Source organism: Mus caroli, unplaced genomic scaffold (genome assembly GCF_978045245.1).
Source record: "Mus caroli unplaced genomic scaffold, Mus_caroli_1 scaffold_7, whole genome shotgun sequence".
Classification (NCBI taxonomy): Eukaryota; Metazoa; Chordata; class Mammalia; order Rodentia; family Muridae; genus Mus; species Mus caroli.
This window is the reverse complement of record NW_028227262.1, coordinates 112,737,064-112,751,929: the sequence shown is the minus strand read 5'-3', so window position 1 is coordinate 112,751,929 and position 14,866 is coordinate 112,737,064. Positions and strand designations below refer to the sequence as shown.

Genomic DNA, 14,866 nt, shown 5'->3' with positions numbered 1-14,866 from the left:
CATCTCTGGCTATCCTGAAACTAACTAACTCTGTACCAGGCTGGCCTTGAACTCAACTCAACGGAGATTGGCCTGTCTTTACCTCTGAGTGCTGGGTTTAAAGGCATGTACTGCCACTGCTGGCTCTGATAATTTTCTTTCTTATTTTATTTTTTTAATTTACAATCCAGCCATTGCCCACCTCCCGTGCCCTCTGCCACAATTCCTCATCCTATTCCTCCTCCCCTGTCTCTGAGAGGGTGCTCCCCTCCACCAGGCCTCCCCACTCCCTGGGGCCTCAAGTCTCTCCAGGATTAGGCACATCTTCTCTCACTGAAGCCAGACCAGGTAGTCCTCTACTGTATATGTGTTGGGGGCCTCGGATTAGCTTGTGTATGCTGCCTGGTTGGTGGCTTAGTCTTTGGAAGCTCCTGGGGGGGGGGCAGTAGATGAGATTGCTGGTTTTCCTATGGGGTTGCCCTCCTCTTCCCCTACTTCAATCCTTCCCCTAATTCAACCATAGGGGTCCCTGACTTCAGTCCAATGGTTGGATGTAAGTATCTGCATCTGTCTCAGTCAGCTGCTGGTTGGACTTTACAGAGGACTGCCATGCTAGGCTCCAGTCATGTGTGGTTTTGGGGGTCTAGGTTTCCTCACTCAGAATTATCTTTTCTAGCTCCATCCATTTGCTTGCAAAACTCATGATGTCCTCATTCTTAATAGCTGAATAGTATTCCATTGTGTAAATGAACCACATATTCTGTATCCATTCTTTGTTTAAGGGACATCTGGGTTGTTTCCAGCTTCTGGCTATTATAAATAAGGCCGTGATGAATGAGCCCAATCTCATCTGATAATTTTCTTAATCATCCCTCCTTTGCCCTACCAAACTCCTGAAACATACATCCTGTCCCAATCACCTTCACCTCCATGTACACACTTAATCATCCCTGGCAATCAGCCCTTCAGAATCCTCCCAGAGAGTAGCAAGAGCAGCTCCACCCCTTCTTGAGTTAATATTCTCAGTCTTCAATTTCCTTGGAGTCGTTGAAGCTTTAACATTTTTTTAATTTTTCAAAATTAAAAGATAATTATGTCATTTCCCCCCCCTTTCTCCCTCCAACTGCTCCCATGTTGAGCAGAGAGCAGGGAGCCTCTCTGTTCTAACTTAATGGCCCCTGGCCTATTTTCTCTAACATAATGATTAGCATATACTGTTACTTATATGTATATAATTTCAAGGCTGCCCATTTGGTATTGGATAACCAATTTGGGGGGTGATACGTAGAGAAGACTTTCTTAGGCTCTCCAAATTCTTTGGTTTCCTGGAGTTTTGTGTGTGTGTGTGTGTGTGTGTGTGTGTGTGTGTGTGTGTGTGTGTGTGTGTAGGGTTTGGGGCCTCTAAGCAAGTCTGATGGTGTCATCCAGGTCATCCATTACTTTTGACAAGAGATTAAAAGAACGAGCTGAAGCCTAGCAGGTAGAAAAGCGAGGATCATCTCCTTGTGTTTTCAAACATGCAAAAGTTAAAAAGCATCACTCTTATGCTTAAAAGGAACTCACTAATGATTACCTTAGAATTTACAACAACACATGACTTGGAGCCTTCTAGTACTAGCTGGAAGTAAAATTAAACTCATTGACCGAAACAGCACAAGTAAGGGTGGCTAGGCTTCTGTGGGGAAGACACTGGGAACTTGACTGTCCCTAAAGATTTAAAGTTTCAGTTATAGCAACATCCACAGAGGGCAGATACGCTGGATCAGACTTGGGAATGGAAGCCACAGGGGTGGATGGTCTGGTGTGTACAGATGAGACAGAGAAGGCAAATAGAAGACATGACAAGAGCCAGTCAGAGGCTACCAGGGTTTCCTCCTGAATTAGGCTACCCTGCTAGTACATCACTAGATCTTCAGGCACCATAACCCAGAAACAGCAAGTCACAGCAATGGATGCATGTTACAAACACAGGCTGAAGCTCTGCAGAAAGCTACAGTAGAACCCACAATCTGTTTAACATGCCATTCAGAAGAGCGTGATGCATGGTGAAGATCCATGGGTCTCAGCACCAGCCACCTTATCTACACAGACTTTTCAAGTTTTCTGCTCAAATGGATTCTATAAATCAAAGAATTGATAAAGGAAAAATTGGCCTCCCGCGGAGCTGTCACAGAAATGTATCTTTATGCGTCTGATGTGCTGCAGCACTGGATGCAGATCTCAGGCTGGCTTTGTCAACTTGCTAGCTGAGCTAAACAAACTCCCAACATCTGCTCTCTGTCTGTGTTTATGAGAACTATGCTTAATGCCCCGAGAATTGTATTTGACACATGATATCTGAATCGAAAGAAACTTAAGGTCCTTAATATACTTTTATAAAATGTATTATGCTACCAACATCTCACAGGTTTTTGTACTTAAAAAACTTTCATATATATATATATATGTTTATATATATATTATACATACATACATACACCAAGAAATCTGAACTGATTTGAAATGTTTATTGGTAGCTATGAAACTAATAAAGACATTAGGCAAAGATAACCATCTCCTCAGAGAATGAAGTGATGAAGTGGCTCAGACAGCCTGGGCACTTTCTGCATCTTAATACTATTTTCTGTAAATAACATCCAAGGGAGAGAATATAGGCACAGTTGCCCATAGTTGCCCTAGCATTTTAAAATCATACGTATACACAATATGCTGCACACACACACACACACACACACACACAATACTTGTGAAAACTTTGAGCTGCTTTGGCAGGTCCACATGTACATGCATTTCCCAAAGGAGTGGAAAGTCTTCTTTCTGTAGACTATCAGAGTAATCAGAGATTCCTGAAAGGCTAAAGTAATCCAAAGTTCAAAAGTCAACAATCCAAAATTTAGATAGAAAGAAATTCAACACAGTAAGAATCTCTACATCAGTAGAAACATCTGAAAATATCCAAAGTCTCAAAGGCAGGAAGTGTGGTTTCAAAATTACAGGTGATTCTGTCCAAGGCCATGGCTATTTCCTTAGTGGGAAATTTGAGTCAGTTTCTGTTCTATGCATCAATGGCAGTTTTGCTTGTTTCAATCGTCATCCCTTCAAAATGTTTCTGATTGGAACCTTAAATTCTATATAATTAATTTTTTAGTTGCATCTATTTATTTTATATGTATGGGTGTTTTGCCTGCATGTATACTTGTGCACCATATGCATACCTGGTACCAATAAAGACCAGAAGAGGGCATCAGATCCCTTGAAATTGAAGTTATAATCAGTCGTGAGCTAGTATGTGTGTGCTGGGAACTGAATCTTTACCTATTAAGCCATCTCTCTAGTCTCCTTTATTGTTATTTTTTAAAAGGAGGAAAGATTTACATTGAACAACATATATTTCTAATAACTGAAGTTGAATAGTAATGACAATATAGGGATCTGAATTTTTAAAATTAATTTAACCAAAAAGAAAATGAGAATACCTTCTTAGTGAATGAAGATTTGGCTGTAATTTTAGAGGCTGTTAGAGAGAAAGAGAGAGAGAGAGAGAGAACTTCTCCCTGATGCCTCCCAGAAACAGATTTGTACTTTCTCTAAGTGACCTTGTAAAAGGACTGCTATCAGCATAATGAGGTCTTAAGCCATGGTCACTAGAATTCCAAAGAAATGTAATTAATATAGTCTTAGATATACACTGAATTAAACTACTTTTTTAAAATAAGTACATCTGGAGGAATGAGGAGGGAGCTCAATGGAGACAATGTTTTCCATGAAAGCACATGGAAGAGTTAGGGGAAGGACTGAAGGAGCTGGAGGCAATGACAACCCCAAGGAAGACCAATAGTGTCAACTAAGCAGGACCCTGGGTCCACATTCATCTCCCTATGGCGTTTAAATACACTCCAAAGACAGGAATATGGTTTTTGTTATATCAATTTATTTCTGATGAGATGATGATGATGATGAAGGAGGAAGAGGAGAGGAGGTGGAAGAGGAGGAGGAGGAGAAGGAATAGAAAGGAAAGATCCAGCTATGATCCAGCTTCAGTTAAGCAGCAAGGCCAGAGAAGTAGAACCCTGATCTCCAGAACACCAGCTTTGACAGTCAGGACAATCCTAGCTCCCTTAACTACCATCTCAGAGCATCTAGAGAGGGATCTTATCTAGTTTGTGCCTTAAATGCCTTGTTTGTATAATAGCACTTGTAGAATTTATCCTGAAGTATTAATGTTGGCAGTTCCATGGTGCTATGTTCTTGTAAATATCTAAGGCTAGCAATGTTGAGAAACAATACATAAAATTGTGTCCTCTGAGACATGTGAGACGCTCGTGGGACACTGACTATCTTGTCCACTAGACGCTATGCATGGTGATGCCCTGGCCCACTGGTGCCTCAGTGTGGCTGAACTCAGATGAGGAAGGATCAAGAAAAAACAGAAACTGTCTCTGAGGAGACATGAAAAAAGAGGAGCATTAAACAAAGGCTGGAATCATCCCGTTTGTTGGCTTGCTCTTTTCATAGCTTGTCTCGAACTCAGAAACCCACCTGTCTCTGCCTCCCAAGTGCTGGGATTAAAGGCGTGCACCACCACTGCCTGAAATAGGGCATTAGCCTCCAAGGCAAATATCACCTATCACTGATGGCAATGCTTTTCAGAACACTGTCTACTGTGCCTCTCGCCTATCACTCACAACTCTGTTTTCTGGATACTCCTTTTCACAGAAATCAACTTCTCTTGTGCTAAGCTGGCTGGCTAGTTGTTACATAGCTATGGTATGCTTACTGCGGTGATTGTTCTTTTTATATTTATCTAATTAAATCTAGTAAAGTACAAGACACGTAATATAAAGACTACAATGAGTGAAGTTTGGCAAACCATCTCCAAGAAGGTGACCATCAACCAGCCTGATAATCTCCTCATTTCTGTCTGCACCTACTTTGGGAATTCCTGTGTTATCCAATAACCAAGTTTTCATTTATTTTCCCAAAGGAAGGTCATTTTAATTAAGGTTTTAACTTATTTCCTGGCTACTGCTGCAAAGACACAAATACAGAGGAAACAACTTTTATTTAAACCTGCTGCCAAAAGAATCAGAGTAAGCAGAAGACATGAATTATGAGTGAAACAAAATGCTTAGCACAAATCTCATCAAGCGTTTCCCTTCCAAGTATGAAATGTATGGCTCCAATCTCTGGTCTGAGGCAGCAGATTTCAAATGGCTCTGGCACAGACGGATGACTGAGCCAAGCCAACAGATGCCATCCTAGACCATATGGTCCAGTTACACTAAGCTAAGTGACAGGATGTCAAGTAGAACTATTGAGTCTTCTCCCCTCGATTCCTCCCATCGTCTCTTTGTCCTCCACTTACACACATACAGCTTCTGCACTGATTTATGAATGATGGGAAAGAACAGCTATCATGAAAATATCCAGATTGTTGAAGACTTTCAGGCACTAGTAATTTCTCTTCATTCACTCTCTTTATCAGCAAGGCTTTTTTTCCTGATTATTATTTCCCTTTTAAATTTCCACAAACCAGGCTCTATACTTATACACATAATACATACATGCATATGCATATGTATATGTATATATATGAAGTTTATATATATGCATACACACATGTATACGCACACACATATACACATATATATGTATATATATGCGTGTGTGTATATATAATATATATATGACATATATGTATATATATATATGTGTGTGTGTATGTATGTGTATATATATATACACTTGTGTGTGTATGTATATGTATATATATATGTGTGTGTATGTATATGTATATATATATATGTGTGTGTGTATGTATGTGTATATATATATATATATATATATATATATATATATATATATATACACTTTGGGAATTCTTGTGTGTCCAATATACCAACTTTCAATTTATTTTCCAAAAGGAAAGTAATTATATACCAACATACATGTGTATGTAGGTATATATATATGTGTGTGTGTGTGTGTGTGTGTGTGTGTGTGGTGTATCCTTTGATGACTATAGATGAAATAAAATGGAGGCTGTGCAGGCTTATTATTAGTTCATGCAATGAATACTTTATAACGAGAAAATGATCTCTCAGCAATACATATTAGTACAAATATTCACAATTTGAATCTTTTAAGCCTCACAAAACCTACCCAGAGGTACTTCTCTGTTCAAAGATTTTATTTGGAAACATAGGTAAATCTCACGGAATAGGTTGGTTGTAAGTCATCACCTTAGGCTTACACCAGGTCTTTCAGGACCATCACTCTTGCTAGGAAGGCTGCATAATTTCACCCTCACCTGTCTCTACTGACATTCAATCTTTCTGAAACTCAACTTATACCCATAATCTGCCCAGAAATCAGGTATCATGGTTTGAGGAACTGAAATATGTAAAGGATTATTTATCCTTTCTTTTAATAATTTAAGTAAGCTACTTAGATGTCCGCACTTACCAGGTGACAGAACCCATAGACCTCTTTTACCAGTGAGTGTGTAAATCTTGTGTGATAATTTTTAGCTTCTTGGGAGTTTAGAGCTATCTGGGGTTCTGAAGAAGAGTCTTGAAATGTCACATCTGAAAGCAAACTTCCTAGACGGCATAAGCAAAAGTTGGAATAGAGAAACATCTAGAGTGATCTGATGGGAATGAAGACTTCCCTTCTATTATCACTCAAAGCATGGCCACAGATGCAGCTGCTATTAACAGGCAACTAAATATTCCTTGCTTCTTACCAGAGAAATCACTCCTGCTAACTCAGATCCTTCTCTCTCAAATTCTGCAGCCATGTTCTCTGCCCACTTCTTACTCCATGGAGCCTGCTGCTTGAGAGTCTCACAGAAAATATGGTGCTCAATGGGCTCGCAAAGGAAACAGTCCCAGAGGCAAGGCACTTCCCATCATCACTGAAGGAAAGTTTTATCAATTGCTGTATGTTCTGTATGAGTATTGTACTTGTATTAGGCTTAGGGCCCATACACATAAGGCCAATCATAGCAAGGTTTAACATGTGCACATGGCTCTATGTGCAACTTGATGTTTCTCATAATGTTTTTCATAAAACAAACAAGCCAACTGTCTAGCACTTAAATGTTTATCAAGGGGGTGGAAATATATGACTGAAAGGAAAGAAGGAGCTATAAACTCATTTATTCATAAGACATAACAGCAATGATACACTAATATGAGAAGTAGACAAAATAGAGTATAATATGCAAAGTGAGAATATGAGGAAAGTAAACTCATGTCATTCTAACAATGAGCTTACATGTATATAGCATGTATCTATCTTACATTTAACTCTATATAGGGACAGGGAAAAGTGGAGACACATCATACTAGCAAAGCACCAAGGACTATTTAAGCTAAAAGCTCAAGGAGCTAAAAGCCAAGTCCAATTCTTTTTTTTTAATTATTATTATTAAATAAAGTTCTTTAACAGCCTCCATTTAATTGGCTTATTTGTTGTTAATAAACTGGCAACACAGGAGGAGCCAAGGCTAAGTTCTCAGCCAGGCTCCTGTGCTGGAGAGCAAAGGTCCCTCACTTCTGGGGAACCTCCAGGATGAATACAGTGGCCAATGAAAAAAGAACCAGAGGAACTAAAGGAAGACAAGGGATGTCACGAAGGAGGAGAGATGGGCAGACCCAGGGGAAAACAGCACTCTCCGATACCCAACCCTGCCCAGGGCTCAGGAGCCTTTCTGCTTGTGCCCTGAGGCCAGAGAGTTTTGTCTCACAGGGGTCTGCATCTTCCTTTCCATCATGGGACTGATAGGAGAAGCTCAGATAGAGATAGCTTCTCGTGTTCCCTTTCTCTGGCAGGCCAGGGTTCCTCAGATTGCGAGGGAAAGGTGGGCATGGTGCCACTGTCCTTACCCTCGGGACAATGAAGAAACAGGCTCCCCAACGACCTGGGCCCTCAGACCCAAGAGACAAGAGCATGCTAACAGAGGCAAGATTATAAACCTTTGTAGACTGCACAACACAGACGGCTCACTTAGGAAAGCCCAGGGAACTATCAAATGAGCCTCAATGGTATCAAAAACAAATATATATTGGAGAGGTAAATAAAATAAAATAAAGTAAAGTAAAGTAAAGTAAAGTAAAGTAAAGTAAAGTAAAGTAAAGTAAAAATGTGGGAAGCATGTTGCCAAAGAGGAATTGACAACTTAAGCCATGGTCCTGAAATGCTCTTTACTGGATGTTCTTAGTAAATGATGACCTCATGGGAATCCAAGAGGGAAATCCTTCTCTTCTACTCAGACAACATAATCAGAACACACACATGAGGGACAGTGATGCCAGAAGAGGAATAACACTGAGTAAGCCACGATCCGGATTTAACACAACCTGCATGAGCAACCCCATCAAGGACAATGTATTTCCATCTTGTAACTTCTTCTCTGTGACCTCACCAAGTAACTGGCAAACAGGAATCACGGAGTCAAAAGTTATCCTCCAATGCAGTACGGACAATGACTCAGATTAGAGGAGAAAGAAAGGTGAGTAAATTCTCTTACAAGGGGTTAGGTTTTAGTTACCAGGCAGAATTTAATTCCATAGAAATGCATGTGTGTTCATGTGTTTCTGAAATCCATCTAGTATTAATTATAGGTAATTAATATAGTTCTCTGAACAACTACTTGGCAAGCATATGCAAAAGCTGCTCTTAATTTATATTCAATTATGCATAACTAATGCACACGGCATTCCTGTTACACACTCCAGTAGGTTATGCAATTAGGCGATATGCACCTAGCATTTAACTATACCTGGAATGTGAATGACATTCTTCTTTCACAGAAACTGAACAGCAGTTGTTTGAGCTGGGAATCGGTGATTCACTTCATAAGGTTCAGTCCACGATCACATTTCTCTTATGTGTCTCTTATTCATCCTCACTTCTTATCTATCTTTATTCTCCATCGTCTATACATCTATACACCCATTCCTTTTATCTTTTTAAAGATGTTTTAATTTTACATGTTTTGATTTATCCAACAAAGTAACCAGCTGCCATATGATATTTTCATGCAAATTTTATTCAGATGGAGTCTCTGGTTGCTCTCCCCCTCATCTCCCTCTTCCCCACAGTACCCTTTGGCTCGTGTTCCTTCATTCCTCCTTGTTCTATTACTCCCCACTCTCTTTCTGAGAACTTCTCTTTAGTTTCCTGACCTTTACCCATGTGTACTCCTGCCTAGACATGCCCACTTAACAATTAGAAGCTAAGATCTAGATATGAGGAAGAACACACATTACTTGTATCTCTGAGAAATATACATGCATACACAGACACACACATATAAATGAGCAATACACATGTATTGATATCGAGAGATAATGATTGCTGTGAATTAATAACATCATATATATTGTATAATAGCATATATCTTACTTAATAAAGCTTCCCAGTCACATTTATTTTCCTGAAATTTTTATATTTTTTTCTTAATTTTTGATCCTTAAGGATCACCTGAATAAATAGTATTTTGCACTTACTATTGAATGCTATGATAATCAATAGAATTAGTCAAGTTAAACTGACAGTGTTTAATTGTTTACAAGGAGAAATGCTGAGACTTCCGGTATACACAGGCATGTTTTTTAAACTTAAGTACACTTGGCTTTCTTGAATACACCGGGCCACAGCTATAGCTGTCTTTATTCTTCCTAGCTGTGCTTTCTTCAGTTTCTTTTTCCTTCGACTTTCCTCCCCTAGACTTCACAGCTGCCATGGGCCCTCATTGTGTCCTAAGCAAAATTATTATGATTTCAGGGACTCTCGGACTCGACGCTGCTGACATCTGAGGATGGGTAAGACTTTGCTATAGGATACGTTCCTGCATTGGATTCATACATATTCAGTGGCTTCTATTCAATGGATTCCAAGAGAAAGCTACAGGCATTGTTAAATGCCTTTACTGGGAGTAGAAATCTTTAGTTAAAAATCATGACAATAATTCAATCACAAAAGGAAAGCAAACACAACTTAAAATGAAGTCCCTTCCTGAGCTCTGCCCTTCAGTGGATTAAGATAAATTAATTCTAACTTGCAAAGTGGTTTCAGTTCACACCAAGACAATCTACTCCCTCTTCATTTCATGACTTGGGGCAAAAGGAACATTATTTCCAAGAATGAAAAGAAGTTATCCTATAACAGATGGCCTCAAGAAGCATTGTTTATCAAATAAAATCTAATTTATTTATACATTCCAGTTTATTTGCCAATACGAAGAAGATATGAACCTGCATATTGTATACTTGGCAGTTATAACTTACACCAGATGCCATTTGCGGGGAGGGGCTTTATATTTTGCTACCAGAGATGGGTGTCTGGAACTTTCAGCAGACTACGGACAGCCAGCACATCCTTGCACGTCTCACGCTGCCATGTCAGGTTAATGTGAGCTGTCACATCTGAGCCCCCATGCTTTGCTGGCAGTTCACTGCAACTTTGGAAAGGAAAGACAAAGAAGCAAGGGACTGTGTAATTGGTGACAGCTGCCATGTGTCTCACTAACAAGGCTCCTTGGGCACATGTACATCTTTGATGGGGCTGTTTGTTTGTTTGTTTGTTTTTCTGTCTAAGAAAAAACAAAAGAAATAAAAAGGTCAACTAAAACTCTAGCTAGCAATCAGTGGCCTAACAAGAATCTGTCAAATTGCTCTAACTTACTGGTGTGTATCCAATCTCCCTCTCATATAGAATAAAGTGCATTAGAGAGTATTTGAGATAGTCTGCAGTTCTGTTTCCTAAAACCTCCCCCATTACCAAGTCCTACCAATAGTCTGGCTATTCTGATATTACAGTTTCTGCATTAGGAAACAAAATTTAGTATCAAATTCCCCATCAGTGGTCTGTCATCTTCTACATAAAAAAAGAGTGGCACCAACACCCATATATTTTATCTGCTCTTTGGTAAAATGCAGAAGTCAGTGCACAGCACAAGGGCACCTGGCAGTGTAGTCTGCCCTGATTCTTCCCAGCAGTCTCTGTGTGGCTGTTAGATGCCACCTTCTCCTCACCCAACAGCACTTTGCCGCCACTTGGGTTGGTTTCCGTGACTCTTTATGACTGGTCATTCCCCATCTTGTGCTGTGTCTTTAGCTGATGAGAACATTCAGAATGGTGGTGAAGCTTCTCCAGCATCTAAGCTTCCCCCAGACAGGTCTCCTTCATCAGCAGCTAAACCTGCCCCAGGCATCTCTAACCAGCAGCTCACTACTCATTCACTCAGGACTCTCCCCTTTACTCAGGACTCCCCGACACTTTCTGTTTCTGAGCCTGAGACTATGAGTGGGCTTCACTATTCATATTTCCAACTTATTATTACTCACCAATATTGCTCATCTAATCTCTTGGATTCTTACAGACTCAAGAGCAGTGTGACTGAAAGTGGAAGTCTTTACTCAACATCTTCCTAACACATTCAATAAAATGTGGAAGTTCGTCTCTTGCCTCCACCTGTTCACCTTTACTACTTGAAAGACCCCTCCTTGTGCTAGGGCAATTCTAGAAAATTCTCTAATTGTGTGTGTCTCTTTCACTATCTCTGTCACACACACACACACACACACACACACACACAAACACACACACACACATGCATGAACATGCACACATGTACACATACACAAACATATACATGTGCATGCTAAGGAGAAGATCCTGGCCTACTTTATTACCCGAAGATCCCTGATTTCTAACTCTCTGTTCCTTCACTTAGCAAGATAAGGGAAGGTTGGTATTGATGCCATGGTACTTATCCTGAATCACCATCCTTGCTGGTATTGATGCCCTGATACTCATCCGGATCACCATCCTTGCCATTCTCTATGCTCAATGCACAAAAGCTTTTGATGTGATATTTATAGCAGATTGACACCAAAATTTGACTTGAATGCAACTCATAAAGTACAAAAATACTTTGAAAAAAGTCATTAATAATTTTCTATGTTGTCATTACTTTACAGTAAATTTGACCAAAACCCTGTCATATTCTAGAGTGTCACTTATCCTTAATCCATGTGGGTGCAACTGTTATAAAGAAATTATGGTTTCAAATGACCCATGTTAAACACTCATACGTCAAAATTACAATGGTCTACATGACAGGATAGTATGTAATCAGTACATGTGTTTCTTAAGACTTGTTAGAATCAGTGATTAAAGTATTTTTGAAAAATTGGAAAAGTTCAAAATACCAACTGCAAGCTGGCAATTCCATCCTATAGAAGCTGGTAAATTTTCCTTTAAAATGTTGATATAAAGCATCCTAAAGTGGTTCAATGATTCATTATCTTAGTGTCAGCTTACTTGACTTCTCCTTTCAGTCACAGCCAGATGTTACTGAATCTTCTGGAATAGTAGGCCATGGTTGAGACATAAACACACAAATAAAAACACCAAGGCCATCCCTGTCCTGTAGTCTAAAGATTAAACACTGACTTGGTTGAGGGTGCAGGGTAGATCTCAACAGGGGAAGACTGTTACTCAGGTCACAGCCTTCGAGGTCTTCTTAAACTATGCCTATTATTCATTACATAAAAATAGGGTATACTGGAATTTTCACGTTCAGAAAGATAAGCACTTAAACCGCCATGAGCTAAATGAGGGCCTGCACAGCCACAGCATTGTAGTTTCCAATACCACTGATACCATTCTATGTTAGTATGTGGAAGTGCACTCTGCGGCGACCTCACAATTAGATGCATTTTTCATGGTGTGTCCTCATTATGCAACCAAGTCAGCATTTAAGTTCCCTGTCATATGGAGACAGAAAATGATCTACAGAGCTTTCATTTGGAGAAGTTGTTGAAAAGTTATGACTCTTATACAGCCCTCTAGACACAGACAGGACAATGGTTTCTAATGGAAAGATCAACCAGAGAGAATTATAGGGGTCCTTTGCAATCTGGTCCTTTGCAATCTATATCACGTCTGTGACTCTGAGTCGGTAAAATGATGTAGAAGGAAATGTGCAGCACAAGAAGGTCAGAGAACAGGGAAGAGACTGCACTTCCAAAGTGAAGGGGGCCAAGGACAACCATTGGTTCTCCTAATGAGTGGTCCTATGAGATTCCATCCAGTAGACAGGCATGGCAGAAACTGTTTTATTATAAAACTTAGGGTCAATGCTATAGGAAGCAAAGCATCTCTGGGTGTGAGGGAAGCCACCTGGGACAACAGTCTCTAGCCCACAGATAAAATTGTTAGAAAAGAGAAAATCAGAAAGATCAGCAGGGAAATGGAGAATGAACCATAACTGACCAATATAGAACCCCGTGTTGATCTAGGGTTTTGCTTGTGTGACCCAACATGTACTTTCTCTGCTAAGCTTGCTTGAGTTGAGATCTCTGGTATACATAACTAACAGCACTCCATTTTGGTTATGTTTTTTCCAAATTATCTGAGAGAATATCTACAATATGGATTTATACTAGGCTAGAACAGTACTAAGTCAGAAAAATGCAAAATAACCAGAATGATACTTCACTGGGTTCATTATAGATTAAGCCTATTGCAGGATAATATGTGGACTCTAAATTGCATATGTAGTGAAAGAGGGGATTCAGGTGTCTGGAAAGAAAAGAAGGGAGGGTGGGAGGAAGGAAGGATGGGAGGAAAGAAGGAAAGAAGGAAGGAAGGAAGGAAGGAAGGAAGGAAGGAAGGAAGGAAGGAAGGAAGGAAGGAAAGAAGGGAGGGAGGGAGGGAGGGAGGGAGGGAGGGGGGAGGGAGGGACAGAGGGAGGGAGGGAGGGAGGGAGGGAGGGAGGGAGGGAGGGAGGGAGGGAGGGAAGGAGGGTGGGGAAGTAAGGAAAGGAGAGAAAGAAAAAAGGAAGGAATTAAGAAAAGAGGAAGAGAGGGATGGAGGGGTAGGGAGGGATGGACCAACAGAGGGAGAAACAATTATGAGTTACCTGGTAATGAACTCTCTGTGACCCAGAAGAAACTGACTGCAAGTCCTAATGAAAAAATAAGGGGGGGAAATACATACCTTGCAGTTAGCTTGAACAGCCATTCCACATCTCCCCACCCCCAACCTCCCACTAATGTCATCATGCACATCTGAAAGTGTCTTAATTCTTAATGTTGTCCAGTGAAGTCCATGCCAACAACAATAAAAGCATACTAACTTGGACTGGGAGAAGATGGGTCATTTGTGTTTTAGAACTTAGGTTAGTAATGTCGAACTGGTAATGTTATCCTAAGTTGAAATCCGATTTCATTTTTATCTAAACTCTGGTTTATAGAGAAATCCTCCTGGGCAACCTTAAATGCCTAGAATATATCTTATACTAATTATGTGTTACCATACACTTATAAGACACTTGGCAACAGGAGTTTTCATAAACCTCAATCAGGACAAAAGTAATCATGGACCATGCCTTTGTCTTCATGAAGTGCAGGTGGACCAGAGTGAAGGGAAGCGGGCCTTTCCCGGCAGATGCTGAAGCCAGATGCTGTTATACAGTTTGATGACTAAGTTATCAGCACTGTCACAAGCCTCGGGCTTCCTTGCTAACGAGCATGCTGATGTTCTGTGCAATGTCAGCAGTCCTGGGTACCTCTGTCCTTATACCTGCTTCCCACAGGAGCTTGTCATCTAGCTCTGGGACCAAGTTACTTTAAAAAAATTCTCTGTGCTAATGATGTCCATTTTCTTTTCTTTTTCCTTCTACATCTACTTTTAGTTGAATATTAGTGTGATAGGTGGTGATTTTCAATAAAGTCAACTAATTAGTCACGTGTTTTGCCACTGTGGAGCACTGCTAAGTCACTTGATTATTAAATTTTTAAATAAAGAGATGTGGTATCAGTTATAAGTCACTTTTTCAAAAGCCTTTACTGTACTTGTATTTATGTCTATG

The 14,866-nt window shown here is 40.1% G+C and overlaps 1 protein-coding gene across 7 annotated transcripts in view; it reads right to left on the bottom strand.

The window, feature by feature from the left end:
* The window catches only part of Dgki (diacylglycerol kinase iota), a 449,800-nt gene that overhangs the window by 81,187 nt on the left and 353,747 nt on the right, over window positions 1-14,866 (bottom strand). For all 7 annotated transcript variants that reach the window (XM_029478766.2, XM_085840737.1, XM_029478767.2 and 4 more), the window contains one exon: window positions 13,916-13,960. In XM_029478766.2, the coding sequence (XP_029334626.2) occupies window positions 13,916-13,960 (45 nt within the window). The remainder of the gene's footprint in view (window positions 1-13,915; window positions 13,961-14,866) is intronic.